The 24,124-nt window shown below is 40.4% G+C and overlaps 1 protein-coding gene across 1 annotated transcript in view; it reads right to left on the bottom strand.

Moving 5' to 3' along the window:
* Positions 1–24,124, bottom strand: part of PAPPA (pregnancy-associated plasma protein A, pappalysin 1) — a 223,581-nt gene that overhangs the window by 124,854 nt on the left and 74,603 nt on the right. Inside the window, exon 7 of the mRNA XM_012721479.1 lies at positions 21,842–22,340. Within this exon, the coding sequence (XP_012576933.1) occupies positions 21,842–22,340 (499 nt within the window). The remainder of the gene's footprint in view (positions 1–21,841; positions 22,341–24,124) is intronic.

Below are 24,124 nucleotides of genomic sequence, written 5' to 3' on the forward strand. Positions count from 1 at the left end.
TATCAGTTCTACAACCCAGAGTTCCAATTTAATGAGAAATAGCATGCATCTTTCCATCACAAACTGTTCTCCAGGCTGGATACTACCTCCGTCGCTCAAAGTCTGCAATGAGAATGGGTGAAGTTCAGATTCTACCTCCCAGACTGAGCTCAAAGACATGGTGGAGGGACCACCTAGGCGGTTTCTGGCTCAGGCGGCTCCCAAATCCTCCAGTTCCGCCTTGGGCTAAGGCTAAGAGGGTAATGCCTGGGCACTCCTAATGCTGCTTCCAGCCAAGAATGGGAAAGGGAAGGAGACAATCACCTTCTGAGCCTGAGAGGAAGCAGTGAGGGACTTTACATGGACTATTATTATTGCCCAATTACACAGAGAGCCTGAATGTGGAGAACACTGCAACAAAGGCCCTTAGACTTACCACCCCACTTGGCCAAATTTGACCATCTTCTGTAGTTGATCCCATCCTCTCTCTCCCATGAACGCTTTTATACTGCTTGTACATATGCACTGTTTTGCATATTTTAAATCTCACAGATATTTGAATACTATATGTATAAGCTAAGCAATGGGTTTTTCTTGCCTCACCGTTGGTTTCTAGATCATACGAATTGAGAGACGAATTGAGACAAGTAGAGCTGGCTTGTTACCTTCACTGACATATGCATGTGTTTGACATTCTTTTCTTGTTAGGCATTTAGGGTGTTTCTGTTATTGCTACAATTCCTGCTACTATTATTTAAACACTGTATTCATTAGTTCCAAGAATGTTTATCTAAACATCTGTTGTTTCATGTCACTTTGTACACAGAGTATTTTGTAGGAAATGCATCATGATATATATTTTATACAGCCTTGCTAGGTTGAAAGTACATGCATTTTCAAATTTATTAAATATTGCCAACTTATTTTCCAAACTGGTTATACGAATTACCATGTTTCCCAACAGACTTCCCATTGATCCACGTCCCTACCAGCATTTGAACTTGCCAAACATTTAATTTTTGCCAATCTGATGGGTGTTAAATGATATTTAATTACTATTTTATTTCTTTGATTTTATTCCTCTGATAACAGATCTAAGCATCATTTCCTGTTGTTGTCCAGATAGACGTCTAGTAGTGTGGCAGATTATTCATCACGTTTTCCTATTTTAAATGAGCTTTTTTTTTTCTATTGATATTTAAGCATATTTTCATATACTGGGTAATAATCCTTTGTAATTGAAGGCAGTACAAGTACCATGTTCAAGTCTATGACTCTTTTTTAATTCTGTCTTATGCTGCTTTGTTGAATAGAATTTCTAAGTCATTTTCTTCATGATGTATGTCTTTCCTATTTTGCTAAATAAATGCTTGCACTCCAAGGTCATAAAATAGTCTCCCCTGTTTCTTATGAATAGCTTTAAGGTTTTTATTTTTAAGTGGATAGATTCATTTACCTACAATGTTTCAACAGTTTCAAAAATGATATGCAGGGAGAACTGTTTCTGTCTCAAATATGAATGAATCCATTTGTCCAACATTTTGTGTATTTCATAGTTAATCCTTTCATGTTGCATTGTGATACCATATATCATTCAGTACTTAGATGAGTTGTTTCCTGGGTTATGGGTTTCATTGGTCTGTTTTCCCCCCATCATCCTATCAATAGCAGTCTGTCTTGATTTCCATAGCTTTACAGAAGTCTTGCTTTATGTTACAAGTTCATGCTACATTTTGCTTTTCTCCTTCAAAAGGGCACTTTGCTCTTCCATGTGATATTTTAGTTTCATTTTTAAAAAGCTGTGGTTAAGATTTTGATTCAAATTTCACTGAATTTATAGGTACAGTTGAGGAAAAAAGACAATTTTATGGAATCGCATTTCCCCATTTATACACACAGTTTATCTTTTTTATTTATTTAGGTTTTCTTTATGGTCTCATGAAATTTTAAAGCTTTCTTCATAAAAGCTGTGATGAATTTTTATTAGGAATATATTCCTAACTGTGAATATTTTATAGGTGACAATGCCATAGTAACTGGTAGACTCTTCCTATCATCTATCTATCCCTATCTGTCTGTCTGTCTGTCTATCTCCCTTCCTACCTACCCATCTATCTTCCATGTATCTATGGACATTCACGTGTGAATACATAATCTGCATTTGCATTTTGATATTTGGGAATTGATAAAATAGCTGAATTTTATAAATTGATATTCTATTTAGAAGTCCTTATAGACTATTACATAGGTTCTTATAATTTGTGGATTTATGTTAATTTACACCACAAGGCACATTTCCTGCTATTTCAGTGCCTTTACTAGATGAGGGATGTTCCTTTCTATCCACACTGTACCTTCTGTTTTGTTTAACATGAAGGAACTTTATTTTATTGAGTTTTTAAATTCTGTATCTCATAAGACATCTCATTTTAAAAACGTATTTAATGTGCTACTGTTGTGAATTATATTCACAGACCATTTATCATTAAAATCAGCTCTTCTCATTGTGGGATAATCCACTTTGGGTACAATGTGTGTTTATAGGAGTGCGTGAGTTTTATTCACTGCATTTTATTTGCTAATATTTTATATAAATTTTTTTCTAGGTCATAAATTCCACTGGCTGAAACTTACCTTTGCCATTGATTTGTCTATTTGTTTGTTTGTTTATTCATTAACCCATTCATTCATTTAATGTGTCCTAGATCGAAATAATACTCTGAGTTATCCCTGGTGTCCTGGGCTCTAGTCTCAGCACTATCACCACTACGGCCTGAGTTCGGTTCCTGACCAAGGAGCTGACTCACATGGCGCAGCAGACCTCTCCTGTCTCACCTGCTGCTCCCTTTAGCAGTGTATTTCAGTCAGTCCATCTATGCTGCTCCCTACTCCGTCTTTGGTGAATCTTCTCACTCCCTACATCTCTGGCCTATACCCCAGTTCTACACAAAAAATAAAGCTTAAAAAAAAAGTAATGTTTTGTGTGATATTGATTCTTTGATATTTGTGGAGACTCACAATACAGTATACTTTAATAATGTCTTACATATTTCACAAGAAATATTTATATGTTAATTCAGTAGCAGTGTTTTGTATGTTTAACAGATGAGACTTTTTGTATTGCTTAAGATATCATAGCTCATTGTTTTATTTTAGTTTGTTTGATTATTAATTACGGAGAAAGGTGTTAAAATGGCATGGTATCATTATGGATATTTATTTAGGTAAGGGTCATCTCCCCATTTATGTGTTTTTAGGTCATGTTATTTGGTGTATTCAAGTATGGAATCATTATATGAACTCTGGCTATAAAAGTGACCTCTTTAATAGTTTTTGGCTTTATTGTTTCCTTTGTTTGATAATAATATTAATGTGTTTGGGTTAGTATTTTCCTGGTAAATTTTCTATTCCTTCACCTTTAACATTTTGATGAACTTATCTTTGGCTAAATCCAGTCTATACACTCATAGGTGCTTTAATCTGATTAATGTCTGCCATATTTCATTTTCCTATCTTGTCATGCTGTCTATTTATCATTCCTTTTCCTTTATTTATGTCCCCACCCTTTTTTTTTTGTCTTCACTTGATTTTATTCTTTATTTCTACTCTTTCCCCCTCCTTAGCCCATGTATCATTTGGAGATGATATTTTCCCCCCAATTTTCCTTTTTTATCCTCAAATACTAATAAGGTTACTTGTTTTTAAAAATCAAAATTCAGTAAAAGCCTTGAAGTTGTTTGCTGACCCTTTCTCTTGATGCCTTGCTTACTTTAGCTGTACTGTTTTGATTCTGAACTCATGTTCATTCAGTCTTAATCTGTGTGAAACACATGTGCTGCCAGGGTCAAGAGTACATGACTCAGAGTGATTTTTTGTTAATTTGTAGATACTCTTGAAATACTACTAACATAGTGCCTGCCTGCTCACCTGCCTTCCTCCCCACTTCTTCTTTCTTTCTGCAGCAAGTTTTTCAGCTCAGGCATTCCTGGACCATTCTGAGCAATATAAATTCAAACCTCAACTCTTTGCAGGTATAGGACATATGCACATGCATCTTCTGCTCTAATACACGCTTGCATTATGTACGTAGCTGCTCAGATGCCCTAGTTTTATTCCCAAGGTATTAGCCACAAGTTTCCATCTTGCAGAGTTGAAGGGCCAAATTTCCTCTCCTGAAATAACAAGATTTATGCCACTAGTTGCCAAAAGCGATGGTTCATGCTTATCAATAAAACATAAGATTAAGGCTTGACCTGTCTAGCTGTCAGTTCCATTTTGTTTCTTGTCATTTGCAACATATTTTTATGATTTTTTCTGATGCCAGATTTTGAAGGGTGACAGTTCTATCAATTATGTTTTATCTAGAATGTCCAGATAGATGCTTTAATTGGAGAGGTTTTCAGCTCATCAAATTTCCACTTACTCTAATATTTCTAATTTTTAATATAATCGTGAAAGACAGAAATCATTTGCATTGCTCATCTGAATTTCCATCTAATTCAATGATTTGCTCAAGATAAGGAAGAGAATTATAAACCCAAATTTAAGCCATGCTTTTTACTGCTAGAATCTTGACCTTTCTATGACATAGAATCGACACCTTGAGTCACTCATGAGCGATGTGTCAATATCCAGAAATACAGAACACTAAAACTACCTGAACATAAGACAAGCTCCCCTCACCCCCTTCATAGACCTAAAGTTTTTTAGGCGGTGGCAACTCAGACTAAATTACCTTTTATTTCTCATGTAGTACTATAGAGGAAAATAGCTCTAGCCTTCCATTAGGATGAAAGTTTATTTTAAATTCAGAAGTGATACTATATTAACATAATTGCTTTACTTTTATTTTCTAACCACAAATATCACCCATGTTTGTTTTAACTTAGACCACAAAGGAAAGAATTAAAAATAAAGTAAAATCTCAAATTCCATAACCTTATGACAGTTACCAAGAAAATCTGGTCATCATCCTTTCCTGTATCTTGTGTACACACACACACACGCACATGAATATATGATTATAAATCTGTAGTATCACTCCATTATTGGTGTTTGTTTAAAAAAAAAGTATACAGGAAATAAATCCAGCTAAATAGCTTTATGCTAGCTAAATACATTTATGACTTTGACCACTTTGTCAAATTCTGGATAAATATACTTCTATCATTTCTTTTATTTAACCTTTCATTCACCCAAACAGCATTCTTAGAGTCATCCCAGTTTCTTCTGGGATTTATAGATTAATAAACTATGGTCATGTCTTCAGGACATTCATAGGCTTGTGGAGAAAAAAAGACATTTGAAAGGATGAACTTAATACAACCTAAAAATGTGTAGGGGACTGTGGAAGCACAAGCTGAGGAAGAGAGAGTCTGAGATTTCCCCAAGGAGTGTTACTGGCTTGCTGGAGAAAAGGAAGGAGAACTCAGGGAAAGGAGAGAATTGGCTTCCTGCAAAAGGTCAGACAAAGACAAACATTAAAACCAACCCTTGAAAACTGACCACAGATCTAAGACATCCAGTGGAGGAGGGGAATGCACAGTGGACTATGGAGGAGGCCCGTGGTGTTTTGGTGGTGGGAGAGATGGAGTGACCACACCTGAGGGGAGAAATCCTACACTGTCAAAAAATTAACAAGGATGTAAAACAACAATGCTTCATTAAACAATAATAGTAATGGTAATAAGGAATTGGTTTTCCATGTAAGCGACATCTGTTTTGCTGAAGATTGTTTTGGTAGGAGTATCAATAACTGGCTTTGGGGGGAAGGTAGAAAGGGGATACTTGACCATACAGAAACCAATATTTCCTGTGGGATGGAAGACGCAGAAATAAATCAAATATCTACCAAGTTTTGGCAATATATTAGATGTTTTCATATCCTATTTCCTTTAAAGTGAACTAAAGCTTACAAGAAAATATCCTTCTTCATTGAATGACTCTGGAAATGTACAGTCATCTCAAAAGAATTTGATTCCCAACAGGCATACATTAAAGTAACTTACACTCAGTTTTATCCTATCTGTGATAACAATATAGTCTTTAATTCCAGCTTTGTCTGTGCATCACCCTGAATTCTGGAGAGATAACATAATTTTGAGTCTAAGCTCAGAGGTACTTTGGTCTTTTCATTTTTTAAAGATCTATTTATTTACACACACAGAACTGGGGTACAAGCCAGAGGTGCAGGGGCGGTGAGAGGATTCACCAGAGACAGAGTAGGGAACAGAACAAGCAGATCGACAAAGTACATTGCTGAAAGAGCAGCAGGCGGGTCAGGAGAGGTCTACTGTACATGTGGGTACCTCTGGGGCTGGGAATCGAACTGCCACTGAAGGGGCTGTGGTTCACTTGTAATGCTGTGTCCTAACCTGTTGTGCCACCAGGGAGGGCTCGGTCTTAATTTTATTGCAGGTGGGTGGCTGTTGAAGGTTTGGGATGGCGACCCATGCCCTTGGGAAGGGTTGCCCTAGACTGGCATCACTATGGACATCCCCTTGACCTCACATCAGGAAAAATGACTAGGAGTCTCCCATTAACTTTGGTTGTGATTTGGAATGAGTTAGTTCTCCTCTCTGGATCTCTCTTTATGTGCAATTCAAAGAAAATAAGGAATTTCTGGTAAGAGTCCTCCCAGGAGAAGAAAATGCCATCATTATCTCAGTTTAAAGGGGAAAAAACACAGGTCAGGCACAACATGGTAATACAAGGTAGTTTGAAAAGCACCATAGAGGGGAGGACCAGACGGTAGTTGGAAGGATGAGAAAGGTTTAGGGTTTCTCTTTGACACTTGGATCAGGCTGGTTTCTTTCACAGATGCCTTTAGCACCCTCTAGTTTATATTACTCAGCACAACTTTGTTGCCCAGATGTTGAATGCCTATGTTCCTTGCTGAATGTTGAATGCACCAAGTACAAGAACACTTTACCCTTTCATGGATACATCTCTGTGCCTAACACAGTGCCTGTTACAGGCTAGGTTTCAACAATATCTGTTGAAAACAATATTCAATGCATGGGAACAATGTCAAAAGATACAAGTGATGAATATAGTGTTCTGAGCAGTAGGAATAACACAAAACAAGACATTTAGACTGAACTGTTGGGGAAACATAAGAAGTGCTAATGTTCTGCTAGAATGATTAAGTTGAGAGTGTGCAGTAGATGGCAGAAGACTTGGGGAAGGGGCTAAGTCTTGCATCACTGAGCAATCGAGGGTGCCAGGATACATGACTTCTCAAGTCCTACCTCCAGGTACGTAAGTCAGAGATTAGCTGTGTGAACAGTTGTTGAGATGCTGAACCTGCAGCCCCTTCTTTAGCCAGCCTGGGATCCTTCCACTTCCGATCTGTGTTCCTCCCAGACTAGGCACCTGGTTGGCTCTCTTGCACATCAGCTCCTCTGTTACTCAAGCAAAGCTGTGATGCTGAGATCTCGTGCAAAGAAGGAATCTTTGTTTGGGAAAATGAACTTTTGTCTTGGAATATCCATTGGTTTATTTATTCTGATGACCACTGTGAGTTTCAACCCATGGTCTGGATTAAATGGATGAAGAAGAAGACAGGAATCTGAGCCTCCAGCGGGTGTCAGGTCTCCCCCCAAATGGGACCAGGGCCCGCCCCTCTGACACAGGTAACACAAAACTCATTCCTTTCATACTAGAAGCTGCCCTCACTCTGTATAAGACTCAGGAAGGAGCAAATGTATACATGCAACTGATTAATTCCAGCAGCCTTTGATATAATTGTCCAAAGACTTGCCCTGGTACCAATTTAAAACACAGTAGCAAATTTAATAAAACTAACAGTTTGCAGCCAAGGCCTTTGTTATTTTGTTTTAAACATCTTTTACCACCAATTGAAGTGATTTTCTACTTTCTTGGTGCAATGAAATAAAATACAAGGGAAAGAATGGAGGGACAATGTGGAAATTATAAAAGATGCAGATCTTCAAACCCTGGGGTAAGGTAAACGCAGTCCTGAGATTCAGCTGGTTTTTTGTGCCAGGCCAAGATGTGAGGGGAAGTCATTTACCAGTTGGGGGGGAAACAGCACACCTGGATAGCATTAAAGAAAGGAGAGAGGAGAAGGGCTACAAGGGACTCTTGTTTTTCCTGAATGCAACCAAAGGCGATGTGTGACAGCTTCCCCAAACACCCCTGCTGGTGATGGACGGGTCTCTTGATTACAGAGTAGGGGCTTGTGACAAGTTGACCCGTCGCCAAGGTCCCTGGGAGCCAAAACACCAGATATGGTTCGAGGTAAACAAGGCATGCAGCATAGTGTGAAAATCGAGGCCAAGCCTGGGCCAGGGAGCGGAACGCAGGGGCCAGTGACAGCTGGTGATTGAGCGGCACTAACTGAACACAGTTGTAGAGGACCAGGGGCCAGTGGGAAAAGCAATCTCCTTTCTCCTCCCTGTGGCCTCTCTGGGTGGCCAGCAATTTTATTACTGGCAGAGGGCGAGCCCAACAGCATTTTCAAATTTGGCACCACATCTAAAACCATTTGGGGGCTGGGCTTCTCTTTCTTCTCTCCCACCCCCCTCCTCATGAATGCTTTGGGATTCGGTGAAAGCAGTTAGCAAACTACATTTCCCCTCAAATTTTGAAACCCATGTGCACTTGGGGAAAATGTAATCCTTATGTTTCTGATTCATTTACACTTAACTCATCAAAATGCTATTTTGTAAGAGCTATTTGATGTCGACAAAGTCTTCTGAGCCCTTTTGTAAGCCTGGCTTCTTAGAAGCAGGAAGTCACGTTTCTGAGGGAGAACTTGAACCTAAAAGGTTGAGTTTGTTTTGAAAGGAGGGCTCTTGGAGGGTCACATGGACCCTGAGCTTGGCCAAGTGTGTTCTCTCATTTCCTATACCCCTCACCAACACTGGCCACCATATTACCTAGGTCAGCTCGCCTTGAGTTCACCCCAAGCCACCAATGGAGACATGCAGACCTTGCCATGATCACAGAGAACTAAGCCCAAGTGTGAATCCCAACATCTGGCGAAATGGCAGTACTCTAACGTGGCAGGAGGAGCACCTGGAGTGGGAGTCAGGGGCCCCACCATGGCTTTCCATGCCTCCCAGTGACTGTGTGACTCTCAAGAAGTGGCCTCCTCTGTCTGGGTTCAACTGTTTCCATTTGTAGAGTACAGGCGCTTCAATGCCCCTCTCAGACCTGAGAATTTTAAATGGAATTCCCAGACAGTGGGATGTTTGTGCACCTCACAATACTCTCTATAGAAGTTTTCAAGACTAAGTATGTACTGAAGAGTTGGCTTCGCTCAAGAAGGAAACACAAATACATAGAAGTCAGCTTCAGATATCACCTCCTCCAAGCTGGGATGGATACAGAGGCTCAAATTAATGCCGAGTCCAGGATTTCTGGCCTTTTAAAACTAACAGGATGGAACTTTCCAAACTTTTCGTTTCATAGCATATTGAAACTAGGACCAAACAATTGATTTTGCATTTGATAAGAAGAATGTGAGAGCCACCTTTAGAAAGGAAGTGTGGACTGGCACTGCTTAACATGAAGCACAGTGAGGTGGTGTCTGGCTTGTATTAAAGCCCATGAGTGAATGATTAATCCTGGATAGAAAACAAAGTGCATGCCTTGTAATGTTATAGGTATTAGTGCTACAGAAGATTAACCCCACGACCCCCCGGAGACTTTTTTCAGAATGTTAGACTCCACTTCGAGAATCAGTGAATGATGAAAACAGGTGGCCACATGGATCCTGTCTGCCCACTTCCACACACAAATACACACCACGTACATTCACACACTGCACACATTCCAAGCCATGCACATGCTTGTGTAGCTGCACCTGAAAAGCTCACATTGGCTGCTCCTGCATTTTTTTTTAAAGATTTTATTTGTGCATACAGAACTGGGGTACAGGCCAGAGGTGCAGCAGCGGTGAGAGAATTCACCAGAGTCAGAGTGGAGAGCAGAACAGGCAGATCGACAAAGTACACTGCTGAGAGGAGCAGCAGGTGGATCAGGAGAGGTCTGCCAGCCATGTGGGTCACTTCTGGGGCTGGAGATGGAAGCTGCACTGAAGTGGCTGCAGCTAGCTTGCAGTGCTGTGTCCTTACCCATTGCGCCCCCAGGGAGGGCCTGCTCCTGCATTTTTATGCAGGGAAGAAATGCTATGCATCCATGTGAACCAGAAACAGAAGTAATCCTGCATGACCCATGCATCAGTCTCTTCCCTCTGACCATGAAGCTTCCATCATCCATACCATTGAGCCCTCCATTCAAGCTCTCCATTCTCACCATCACTACCATAGTCCTGCGCCACCACCCCTACTTCAATTTTGGCAACACTATCTCATTTCCTCAACTGTGCCTCCATCTCTACATCCACCCAGCTTGACATAGCCAAAGACTGTTCTAATTCTGTATCTTAGTCATCATTCTCTCTGTCCTAGACATGCAATGACCCCACCAACCTCAGGGTGAAGTCTAGACTTTGTAGCATAGCACTGTAGGGCCTTTGGGACCTGATTCTCCTTCCCCACCACCTCTTGGCTCAAACACTTCTCAAATTTTATTCATCATTCACCAAGAACACAAAGTCTGACCTTTTCTGTCTAGGTACCCTGGCCTTAGCTTGGACATCAACTTTTCAGGAGATTCTCAATGACCCTTTAAGTTCCATGAGGCACTCCTAGCCCATATGGCTCTCTTATCATGCCACCTGCCTCACTGTTTATGACTACCTGTGTATCTGTGCACAGAGGGCTGAGACCGTCTCTTATTGCCTTGTTGCTTCTCTCCACTGCCTACCACAGGGCAGATCACTATTTATCACAGGGCAGACAATGTGAAATAAATTATCCTTGAATGGGTGGGAGACTGACTTATGCCAGCTGACCCATTCTTTTTACATTAAGGAAAAGGAAATTGTGGCTCCGATAGGAGAGTTGTTATATTCTCTTCTGTGTTCTCAATCTTGTTGTAACTAGTGCATGTTGAGAGTTAAAAGGACATCAAAATACCAGCTGTCACCTGCATTACCATGCCCTTTGGACGACTTATGGCTCTGCCACAGGATTTCTTCATCCAATCACCTGGGCACGCTTTTATTTATCTACACTATTGACCACCTACTTGACACCTGACCATGCAGGAGAAGCTGTGGATAATGTGGTACATACTACCAAGCCCCTATCTCCAGGAACTCACTATCAAATCAAAATGCCTCTTGAGAGAAAAAATTCACTCAAACATGGATTGTCCACAGAGGAAAGCTTGGCAAGCTGTAAAGAGAGAGAAGGAAGGTCAAGGAAGAGCTCAGGAGACTCAATGTGCCTGGAAGATTTTCTTTTGAGGTGACCTGAGTCCAAACTCACTGTTAATGTAACATGTGACCTTACTGAATCAGACACTCAAAGGAAGTGAGAGCTCAGGGTAGTCGAGGCAGAAAGGCAGAGCCAGAAATGACTGTTGGAATCATCTCCCTACACCTTCACCTTAAAAAAGGAATGCCTGGGCCTAGCGAGCAGGGACACAGAAAAAAATGAGGATATCAGTGCTGGGATCTAGGTCCCCTGAGTCCAGGGCAGGCACTCTGGTGATTTTTCTCTTTTGTTTCCCTCCTTAGTCCAGCTACAATGATTAAAGTGTACGTTATCTGTTCTTTCTTCTAATCCAACACTGAAGCATAGCAACTCTGGTCAGAATTGAATGGGAAACTGTTTCAAGTGTGTGTGTGTCTCTGTGAGCTTGACTTTCACACACTCTCTCTGGTCTGGCCCTGGCTGAGAGCGAGCCTAATGAAAATCAAACAACAGAAAGAACCATGAATATCTGCGATCCACCCCCAGATCACATCACATTCATACAAGTCCGTGGTCTCGTCCCTGTTTTATGACACGTATGTGAGACTGCACCCACAGAAATGATCACCCACTTTTTCTAAGGGAAGGAGATGAGGCTGCAAGAACTGAAGGGACCTGTCCAGGGTCATCCAGCAAGATAGTCATGACAGGACCTAAATTCATCCTCTCTAGAGGAATGTCTGACGTTCCTATTTTAACAGACACAACACAAACGTAGGAAGACCTGTGCTAAGGAGTCTCATGGTTTGAGCCGATTTTGTCCACTCCTCTTGCCAATAACCAGTGTGAGATCAATTCCTCCAGTCTTTCCACATCTGCAATTTTTCTGACAGCTGTTATTTCTTTCTCTTTCCTATTTTTTTTAAGGTCAGGAATTGGAACAACAAAGCTTTATCCAGCCCATTCTACCTACCCCCAAAATGAATAGCAAAAGAACAAGATGGCAGGTAGCATCAGGCTATGCATGGCAGTCTGAATTCACTAGCTCCTTGCTTTCCAATGGAACTGTCCTCAGGAAGGCCAGTGCTGGGGAACAGGATAAGAAGTAGGATTCTCTCAAGAAGCAGCATCAGGAAAGAAACAACACCAGGAAAGACAGGAGGAAGCACTCCTTCCATCTCTGGCAAAGTCACAGGAGCCAGGGACACATAAGTTCTGTGTCCCTCTGCTGTGTGGGAACGAACGAACATTCCCTGAGCCTCATCAGTATTGAAATTAACCTTCTCTTCACACCTACAGATCTTCTTGCTTCAAAATTCCTGCTGACAAACTATGAAACCGTAAATATATCGAGGTCTATACAGATATTTGGACATGACACAAGTACTCTATGTTTTATTTTCTACTAACAGGTATAGACACCTGTATTGTAACCACACTGTGGACCTGGCCTGCTGAGGACCCCCGGCCCTCTCCCAGCATAATAATAATATTCATTTCCTCTGCAATCTATGATGTGGTTTTTTTGTTCCTTTTTAAATTAAATGTCTAGACCTTGAACCTCCCTGAGAAGGGTCATCTCAGTTCTAACCATTAATTCACAAACAAGCTTTATTTCAATCAGGTTTATTTATATGTGTTTCTTCCTCCTGGAAGAAGTTTCTTAGAGCATCCAAATGCCACTTTCTACAATTGTAAAGTGGAGCTAATAATCACAATCATGGGATTTGGGGGGGGGGAAAGGATGAAATGATATAAAATATTTTAAAGTGTTTGTCAAAGTTGTCTGGTAGATACATAATGTATAAATAATTGTGACCAATTTTACACTTGTATTATATCTAGATAACAACACAAAAGGATCCTAATAGGGGCTCTTTGAGTGTTGCCCTAATCCACCATTTTACTAGATGAGTGCAGGAGTCAGTTATGTAGATTCTGAGCAATTTCTATGAAGTAGAAAAAAAAATCTATCTCTTGGAATGGTATGGGAAAAGCTTATTTTCCTAGAGTGTCTGATTGAGCATATGTATTAAGGACAATATATTAGGCCCATTGTAAATACTTAATACATTTATCCTATCAGTATTCAGACAGATGCCTTATACACTGAGAATAATTAATTCAAATATAGATTCAAAAAGCCTCCTCAAAAACCTTTTAAAATCATGCTCAACCAGGAAGGGTTATATAACTTCACACAATTTTCCATATAGAGAATTGTTTCTTGCTTTACCTACCTGCCTGCCTACAATTTATTTCATTGATTATTTGCTTACTTTGATTACTCTCAGAAAAAATGTGGATGGCACCAGAAGTGAGTAGTTACATTGCCTCTAATGATTTGCTGAAGGAAAGATAGGACAGACAACATAATGGATGAAATAGTGACTTTATGATTATGGAACAAGATTCAGGTCTCCTGTAGAGAAGTTGTATGGTATGCGGAGAGTAGGAATGGGCTGTGTTATAATTCAGGAGCAGTTCTAGTCTTGTGTATTGAATAGCAATAGCATTGCTTCTCAAGACAGTTGGGCAACTGAAGCACATCATGTCTGAGATTGAACTTTTGATCTATCCTATCTATTAATAAAATATTAAATTAAAATCCATCTCTGTATTTTCAGGAAATAATAATTCTTTCATTCCACACTTGGAACTTGGAAGTCACTGCATAGGTTCTGCTCCCACATCCTTTGCATCCAAGACATTACCAAGTCCTCTTGCTTCTATTGTACTTTCCAGACACACTCCCATTCATCCATTTCTCTGGGCAAACAATCATAATCTCTTGTTTGGATATTACCATTGGCCCCTGAACAAATTATTATTTTTTTCTCTTCCTCAATCCTTTCTCCACAGAGCATTTTGAGCAATTTTATACAAACAAATCTTATTGGCTTAGTCTTCTATTTCCCAATGAACATATCTGAGCTTCATAACACAGACCACAAACTTCTTTACAATCTGACCCCCGCTTACCTTTCCATTCTTATCTTCCATATATTACCTTCTATTTTGGGGAGGCTATTATTCAGCCAAGTCTTCCTATCCAATGATAAGATGCGGAATCACAACGCCAGCTGGATATTGCCATGCAATGCATAATTGTTAAATGGCTGATATATAAATGGATAAATGAATTTATCAGTGGACATTTGGGTCCATCATTTCACTTCCAGGGGTCTGGTTTAACATTTGTAGGAGAGACATCCTAATGGTCCACTAATTCCAAAGCCCAGTAGTCTATCTATCAGGCTGATCCACAGAAATGTAATTAGTGATTTCAAAGGTGTTAGTGTCAAATAGGGGACTCCCACACCTTCAAAACTATGAAGGTACTTGGAGAAAGCTAGCATTTGTATGTCTGCTGCTGGCCCAGGAGATCTGTTGACTTTACTAAACCCTTTAGCTTATCCTAATGTTCCAAGAACATGTATTTCATTCTGAGAGGTATTTGGCATTAGACTGATGAGAGGGAGTCATGGATGATGCCCACGTTCTAGAAATAGAACAAGATTATGCTGACTATGTACCTGCTAGTGTAGGCTAGTATCCGAAATATTCATCCTGGACTTAGAGAAACAGTTCTCACCCGTGATGCTGCTCATTTGCTTTGGTGGGAAGAACAGCAGAATGTAGGCATGGCCATGTTGGGTGAGTGTGGGAGAAGCCCTTGCTCAGGAGGGGTCAGCCTGGAGCATACATTCCAGCAACAGGTTACTGGAAACCACACTGGTCTGATAATGTCCACACTTCATCAAGCCTTTTCCTCCTCGTGTGCTTAAAAGCTCAAGAAAAATTAAAACAATTTAATTTTTCTCTTTTGTGTATTTATTCTATTACTTCTTGGAAAGAAAAAAAGCTAAATTTAACATTGTTTTCCATCCATCAAGATGCCACCTTGCCTTTGCATGTCATCATAGAAGCAATTATCTTCTATAGTTGGACAGACACACCTTGCGGAGTCAGGCAAGGAGATGTCAAACTTGATTCTATGTTTTATTAACTGGGGACCTTAAATAAATAACTACCTCCTTGACTCTCATCTTCCCCTCTAAAAATAAGGCATATTGGTGCTAATACCTCATCAATAGACTTACAAAAATACTGAGTATGTATGAACTATTCAGTACATGGAAGTTATTTGTAGTGATATTAATAATACTAGTAGCATAGCATGTAGTGACAGTATACTATGAACTACTATACAGCAGTTAAAAAGAATGATGTCAATTTAAAAATCAAAGAGGATTTTGATCCCTGTTAACCACATGTCCCCCTTAAAGCTCTACATTTTATTTGTAATTGAACATGTCAGAAAGTGTAGTATGTCCATTCATTCATTCATTCATTCATGTTTACGAAGTACCCACTTGTTTTCAACCATCCATACTGTGGTAAGCCTCATCAATGATCAGCTCTTATTCACCAGGTGTCAGCTGAATACAACTTCTTCCATGAAACCTCTTTAACCACCTCTCCTAGGTTTTTCCTGCAGCCTCACATGCTCCTCCTCATGCCATAGCACTTTCAATGTTGCAGTATAACCTGATTCTTGTCTGCTCCCCACAGCACAAAGCAAACAGTAAACACTTGTTAATTAAAACAAGTATTACTGAACATGATTATATTAGATTTTCACTGCTTGGCTGATGAATGAATTAACATATAAATACAAGAACTAAGAATGAATAACTGGGTAATATACAGAAAGAACCAGGAAAAATGTGGGATGAAGGGTAAAAAAAGATGTCGTGTTTCAGATGAGAGCCAGAAAAGTAGCACAAAGAAACTACCTGTGCCTTCAACTGACCCAGATTTGGGCCAACCTTTGCCAGTCCTCTGAGGCTCAATATGGTATTGTGTGTTAATGTTATGACTAAGGATAGAAGCAAGAGACTCACCTTCTAATAGGCCCAACTATGGTACCACTGGTTTGTTAGCCATTCATTCGTTTAGCACACACTCATAATGCTGCTTTATGCAAGCATGCTGTTTTGTATTTAAGAATCTTTATCTGGGTGGAGGGATAATCACAGTTAACTAGTATGACAAACCAACCAGAGACCATGCACCAAAGATATAACCAATGACATCAATGTTCCAAATAGGCTGGGGTTTCAGTGATGGAGCCTCAAATAGGACTTCCTTACGAGTCACTAGGGGACACTTCCAGTCTCTTCAGGTGTCACTTCATTAGAGTAGACTTCCCTTATCACCTATATAAAATCATGAAATCCTACCTAATGCAGGTAATATGTAATTGTTTCTGGTTTGTCTCTCCCAACTATTCTGTAGGAATCAGTGAGCTCAAGGACCTTTCCTGCTCTGTTAGCTATGCATCCCTAGAACCCTGAAATTAGTTGGGTTCCTTGTGGTCATCAACAAATATTTGATGAGTGAATAAGCTGATGAATGAACTGAAGTTCTGGAGCAGCCTGATGGGAATTCTAACCACAAGAACTGCAAAGGAAAAGATGTTTGGGATCTGATTTGTGGAAGTTGAACATATGCTTACAAGAATTTCCTCTCAGATACTATGAATATATCTTTCCCTATTATCCAAACCCCCTCCACCCTCGGCCCCAGGAATTATAATGAGAGTACCATGAAGGGGCAGTGTAACTAAGATTGTGTTGGAAGCCTAGCAAATCTGAATGTAAGAGAAGAATCAATAGATTTAATCTACTGAGGACACAAATAGACAATTCAGAGAGATGATTTCCAAGAATTCTTCTAGCTCTAAATAAAGGATCCAAAGAAAAGAGAGGCGACATGGGCATATTTGTTCAAGTAGAGGGTCAATGGCCAGAACACTCCCATTGGAATTGACAGATCCATGAATTAACCCCAGGACAATACTTGAACTGAGGGGCTCTAAATACCAACTCTCGATATGAACACCTACCTCATTAGATTAACTCAAACAAGAGTATCTATGTAAAGCTCTTAGTAAGTGCCTGCCAATTAGTAGGTGTTTAGTAAATGATAGTGTCTCTTCAACTGCTTAACTCTTCCTTTCTATCCTTTCTTCAAGAGCCACTCAAATAATATTTATTGAGTGGCTACTCTGTGCTTGGAATTGTTCTAGGCACTAAGAGTACTTCAGCAGCAAATAGGCAAAACATCTAGCCATCAGTGAACTTATATGCTACACTGCCAAGCTAAAGTTAGAAGCCTCAGACTGTTTCTTCCATCAGAGCATTACTAACTACACTGGAGTGACACCTCTCTATCTCTCTTCCCATAGAGTGGGAGCACCAGGAGAACTGACCTCCAGGCTGTTGGGCACCAGAGTAGCATCATTTTCTAACCCAGTGTATGCACCCAGTAGGCATGCAGCTAATTGCTGAATGAACAGATGATGGGTGGCTGGACAGTTACATAGATGAACAATACCAGTGACCTGCTCTTTCCTGTTCCTCATTTGCTATTGACCTCACTTTTCACACACTTTGTTTTGTTCAGAGTCTTGACTTCTTGGAGTAATCTCAAGATCTTATGTAGGCCTAAGGAACATGGTGTCCAGTACAGGAGCACTTGATAGTCAGGTTGCCAAAGTGTTCTTGTACTCTCTCCCCAAATGGACACACAATAACTTGTGTTGCTGGAACCCAAGTGTGTGTAACAAGAGCCGACTGTGGGCAAGAGGCCTAGGAGTGGTAATTCTGTCTTCTACCTGCTATTTCTTGATCTTTGGCCAACTTGGAGCACAAGAATTCTGCCTTTGCATTGTTGCAACAAGAGCAAGTGTGGTTTTGTGGTTAAGAAGGTTAAATTTAGGATTAGACCTGGGTTTTAAGCCTGGCTCTGCCATTACCAGTTATATTAAGTTGGATAAGTCACTTCTCCGAGTTGCAGTTTTTTCTCTAAATTTTGACAGCTTCCTAAGTAGGAAATACTCAGTAAAGGGTTGCTGCTGCTATTGTCTGTATGCTACACATTGCACTAGAGCACCAGGCATCAATGAGGGCCCTGTGCATTCTGATGCTTCTTGGTAATTTCTGCTGAATCCCTTTACGACAAAAGCTGAATGAGTCACCTGCCACCCTAGATCAAAATCTATCAACAGAGAAGAGTTTAACCTGTCATCTCATTTCAGAGATAGGAACACTGAAGCCAAGAGGGTGGCCCAGGGTGTCTCAGTGCACAAGGAGAGTTACTAGCAGAGTCCATACTGGTCTCCCTTTCCTCTACGAAGGTCAGTTCTCATTCAGTGGGGTGGAGAGGTTCCACTTCAGGAAGATGTTCCACATTTCTTTCCTGTCCTGGCCAAAAGTAATCCATCTATGAGAAACTTCCATGGTGTAAGCACAGAAGTCTCTCCCTTCATCAATGTCATACCTTGGGAAACTATCTCCAGTATAGATAACAGAAAGAATAAATATTTTTGTTGAGAGAAAAAAATGAAGACAAAGGTTAAAGGGCATCATGTAATGGGTTGAGTCAGGGAAGGAAAAAAATAAGCATTTTTTTTCTTGCTCCTCTTTTTTTCCACAACAGTCTTTATATAGAACTTGTATAAGAGCCAATTTATTTGATATGGAAAAAATGTGAAAGCAGCAAAACACACACACACACACACACACAAAGAGGTATTTGTGTTGGAGTTCAGAACTCAAATTACCAAGAGATAAAGAAGTTGAAATTGTACATTGACTTGGAATGATGTTTGATTTTTTCAGAGACTCAGAGAACATTCAGGTCAGGAAACATAGTCCAATCCAGTCCAGGTCACCAATAAATTCTTTGGGACTCAAGAGAGACAGAGAGGAAGGCCAGTGAAGACTTCAGTTTAGCCTTTGTGCTGTCTTGTAGTGGGAACTAAAGATATATGCTAAGTAAATGAAACAACAAATGATACATAAAGCATAGACCCAGATAGTGGTAGTTTTAGAAGCATATTCACGTAATTTGGCATTTTACCAAATATTAATAGTCTTCATACTAAGTGTGAGCACCCAAAACACTGAGAATAGATCTACTATACATTCAGCAAGCCCATTCCTTTTGTATTTTGCATTTAAAAAATACAAAAACATGACTTGAAAGAGACGATTGCCACCTATGTCCACCACAGCACTATTTGCGGGAGCCAAACTATGGAAACAACTATGTGTCCAATGACAAGAAGAGGTGTGAGCCTATACCCTTAAAATATACACAATGTTGTAAATCATTATTACCTCAACAAAAATGATTGCATTCAAAACTAACATTAAAGCTTGTATATCTATAGGAAAGTGGCCAGGTCTGAGTAACCACTATAATCTCTAGCTCCCGGGGCGAACTCTGGCACCTATAATGTTCTCAATACTTATCTGTCAATCAAAGGAGTAGTTGAGTGAATGAAAGAGACCTAGAAGATGGCTGGGCCTTAGCTACCTTAGAACAGTGGCTACTACACTTTAACCAACATCAGGTCTGGAGGGACTCTGGTCTCACTTTTCTGGTTCAGCTGGGAGGGGGCTTAAAACCTGGACTTTCAGAGTTTTTAGGTGATGATGGTGCCACTTTTCAGGGGTACATGTCAGGAACCTGATTTAAGGCAGAATTTCTTAAACTTGGTGCACATTCTAATCAACCCCTTAGGGGGCGAGGGGGAGGGGATGCCAGTGAGCTGCAGGTGATTTTAAAATGTCCCAAGCTTCCATAACGTGCAACTGAGTCTGGGAACCACTTATCTACTGAAATCTCCTTGTAGATTTGAAGCTTCTGATGATCAGAGAGGATAAGTGACTAGTCTAAGATCATTGAGTATGTATGTGATGCAGCCGGGACTAGAACTCAGGGTAGTTATAGTTCTTCCATTTAGTTTTTATCATTTCACACTAATTAACCCATTGAGCTTCTACAGGTTCATAACTGAAAGCAGAAAATAAAAAAAAAGCAAAGTGTGTTTCAACTGAGGTTTTGGATATTATTTCTTCTCTCCATTGTTTTATAAGGACATTTTAAGTGGATGCATATTTATAGAACTTTGCCACTTGAGACAAGTGAGGAGATGGATGAGATGGATGATTTTCAAGGCAAGACGATCCTTTAACTTTTAAGTACATTCTCCAACACAAGCCCAGGGCTCCCTCTGAGTTCTTTAACAGATGTTCTTCATCTCTAAGTCAATAAATGGGCACTGGTTTGGTTGTGATATATACATAAATTGCTGGCATGTAAAAGGAAGTCCTGGTAAAGTCTTTGAAAGTGATTACAGCTCATAAAAAGATTAAATGTTTCCTCCAGAATTTGGTTTCTATTAATGATTGCTGCCTTAGTATATATTTTTAAGTTGACAGCACAGAGATTGGGACTTATATTATCTTAGAACCAAAGAACCACCAAAGTCTCATTAGAAACCATTAAGTTCAACATCTTCAATACACAAAAGTAGAAATGTGAGCTTCAGAGAGTTCTACTGACTTACCTAATATTAATGGTGGACTGGCTGAGCCTAGACACAGGCATCTCACTCCTGAGCTATCACTTTTCTCAATACTCAAAGTGTCCCCATCCTATGTCCCTTGCACATAGTGTATGTTAAATAAATGTTTGGTGACTGGCTTCATAGATTTCTGACACCCACATTAGATGTCTCATGTCCTTAGGCCTTTGACAAAAGCAGAAGCTGAAGTCACATCTTTAACTGAACACTGATTCAGTGCACTGGCTTAGGACAGAATTCCAGTCTTGCTCTCACCATTTTCTACTGTGTGATCCTGGACACATAACTTTGCACCTCTAAGATGCAGTTTCTCTTCTCGTAAAATAAGAATCATAGGGTTCTGAATGAGAAGAGAATTAAGTGAGTGAAAGATGAGAATTAAGTGAGTGAAAGATGTGAAGATCTTAGTTCACTGTCAAGCAAGTAGAAAGAGCACTTAAGGACATCATTGTTAGGTGGCCTCTCTAATCAAACATAAACCCTGGGCTTTCTAAAGCATGGACGATACAGAGGTGGATTGAGAAGTAAGTATTAAGGGTAAGTATATCTCCCAGGAAAGCAGTGAATCTCCAAAATGAATTACTGAATTATCCTTATAGAACTACAAGAAGTCTTAAAAGATCAAATGGTTTGAACCTCTCTCCCACCTCAGGAAAGAATACAAGGGCCATGACTATTGTTGTCATGTTCCAGCAACATTCTTATGAACACCTAGGGATTTGCCAGACTTCTAGGCAACCTGCTATAAATTCTCCCCTTATCACGCATTGATAAAACAATCAGAATTCATGTATCTTCTTCAAATTACTTGAAAAAATCATTAGTTAACTTTAGCTTTTCCATTTTTATTAATAATAAATAACTTTTTCATTGTTACCTCTCATTCAACCTCCTTCATTTTACTTCTGGGAAAACTGACAAGTCAAGGAGGCTTAGTGCCACACATTAAAGCTCTGATCACAATTCAGACCTCCTTGTGCATTGCTCTTACCACCACTCTGCCTTGTGAAGACAATTCTGCACCTGATGCTATGTTTCTAGAAGTATGTCTGGCTATGATGAGCCAGCTTCCAGTCCAACCTGACTTCCCTCACATCTCTCTCATCTCTGATTCCAAAAGTGCACTTACGTGTCTATGAATCTTCTATTGAGGTGTAGGGTGGAGTCCACATCCACCTGGAGAGGAGGGTCCCGGACCACCTTGTACCGCAGGGGCTTACACTCTAGGCAGAGCGGGCTATCTGCAATGGAGGTCAACATGGCGGCATCGATTTCCAGGTGCTCATCCAACGTGTAGATCTGGATGCCATACACTTCCTCGCCCACATCCCGGAGTTTGATGGTCAGTGGGACATCACAGAAGACATTCTGAGGGCCAAGGGAGATGTTCTTCCCACTGATAGTCAAAAGTTTGATGTCATTGACAGCTCCACTAGAGTCCCAGTCAGTAGAGACAAAGGTCACCCAGATGGTCAAAGACTCAGGGACCAAGGGGTAGCGGAATTCCAATTCCAGGTAGCAGCCCTGTGGCTCAGGGCATGCTGGAGGAACTGTGTGGGGGTTGACAGCTGAATTCGGGCTCCAGGTACGGACACTGGATTTACAGGGCTGTTCAACATCTGGATGACCTAAGGAGAAGAGATGAGGTTTGAGTCCTTGGTAGAACTTCATTCTGGTTCTGGGTTTCCTGCAGACCTTACAAGAGGTGGACATGACTAGAACTCCGAGAGAAGGGGAAAGCAGAGAGAAGATTCTGTGTCTCGGTGAGTTTACTGTATGCACAGAGGCCAGGTACTCCTCACCTCTGCAATGTAAATATTTTAATAGTCATCAGACACTTGGTCAGAACTACACTCATATGTTTTACTATTGATTTGATGCCCAAACCTGCCTTCTTCATATCCCACATGTAGCTTTTGCTGCTCCAGATGGAAAAAAAAAGAGGGGACCCATTGTGTCCCATGACTTATTTTACTTCTGCAAGGACTCATTTCAGAGGTGTAGGAAATAAGAGTCAGAAATATGGATTGACCAAAATCTCACAACTTGAAGTATAAAGCTCAGTAGTAGAACCCAATTTTGTAACGTCCTGAAGAAGTTCATACCCTTCATTCTCCCTATTGGAAGCAGGAGCCTCTAATCTAAAATCCCTGTGGGATTGCCTTTGGTATAACCCACCTGGAGTGAGAGAAAAGCTAGAAGTCTCTAGCAAAGAGGAGCTTCTTCCCCTTGGACTGAGGATTCTGGGAGGAAACTGTCTAGAACCATGAGTGACAGAGCTGGAAGACAGTCCCGGAGTCCTTTTATCTCTCCTCCTCCCCTTCTCCATATGAGGTCATTCCACACTACTGAGCTTCTCTGTGCTCTGTCCAGTCTGACTCAGGAAGGGGAGGGCTGGGTGAGGGGCGGGGGAAAGGAAGGAGGGATTTTTCTACTCTTTCCCCAGGGATACTATGCCTCATCCCCACTGATCTCAGTCTGCAACGACTTCTGAATTTTTCTCCACTGAGATCATTAGTCCTAGACCCTTAGAGAGCTCTCTTTTGCACAGCTGAGAAAAGTAATCAGGAGTCAATGTGGTGATTGACTCTAATTTGTTTAAGGGAGTCTAGCAAGAGATACAGATCAGCTGGTAAGGGTAGCATGGGGGATCTCAAGTTGTCCTATTAGCACGCTTTTCTTTTTATTTTTTTCTTTAGCATCAGCAGTTGGTGGGGGATGGGGATGCTGGATGTCTCTAAGGAAAAAGGAAAAAAGCAACCTTTGTCTGAAAAGGCTTTGTGGTAATGTTACAGAATAGCAGGAGTCATCACAATTAGGAAACTAGACAGTCATTTAACATAGATAAGCTATTCCAGGGAAGGCTTTTAAGTGCCGCTGTATCCCTTGGCTTTGGCCAGCCAAGGAAGAAGGGAGAAGATACCAGGTGCAAGTGTATAAGAGAAGAGAAAAGGACAAGAAAGGGGAGCAAGACAAGAAAATTCACAAAGGCATTTCAGAGACAGCACATCAGGACAAGGAGAGCTGGACATGAGCTCCTTTCCACACTTCCTTGGCTGGATTCATTCACCACTGACAGCAACTACTGGCTAGAGGTGGCCAGTTGTTTCAGTCAAAGGCACACTCAAACTCCCTACCTAGGCGAGTTTGATTTTCTTCCTGTTTATTCTCCAAACTACTGAGTTCCCGATTCTCTAGATGTTGTGGGCTATTGCTATACATCATTATTTATTCATTCAATAATCTCTATTGATGGCAGCATATGTATTTTAATATCCCTTAAGAATATTCCCCAGATTCTTGAGATGAAAAAAAAGTACAAAATGATGTAAAAATAAACTATTATATTTATATAAAAAAATTCCCCAGATTCACCTGTTTGTCATTAAACTGCTGTAAAAAGTTACAAATA

This window comes from Condylura cristata, unplaced genomic scaffold, assembly GCF_000260355.1.
Source record: "Condylura cristata isolate star-nosed mole 26May11 unplaced genomic scaffold, ConCri1.0 scaffold00006, whole genome shotgun sequence".
In the NCBI taxonomy this organism is placed as follows: Eukaryota; Metazoa; Chordata; class Mammalia; order Eulipotyphla; family Talpidae; genus Condylura; species Condylura cristata.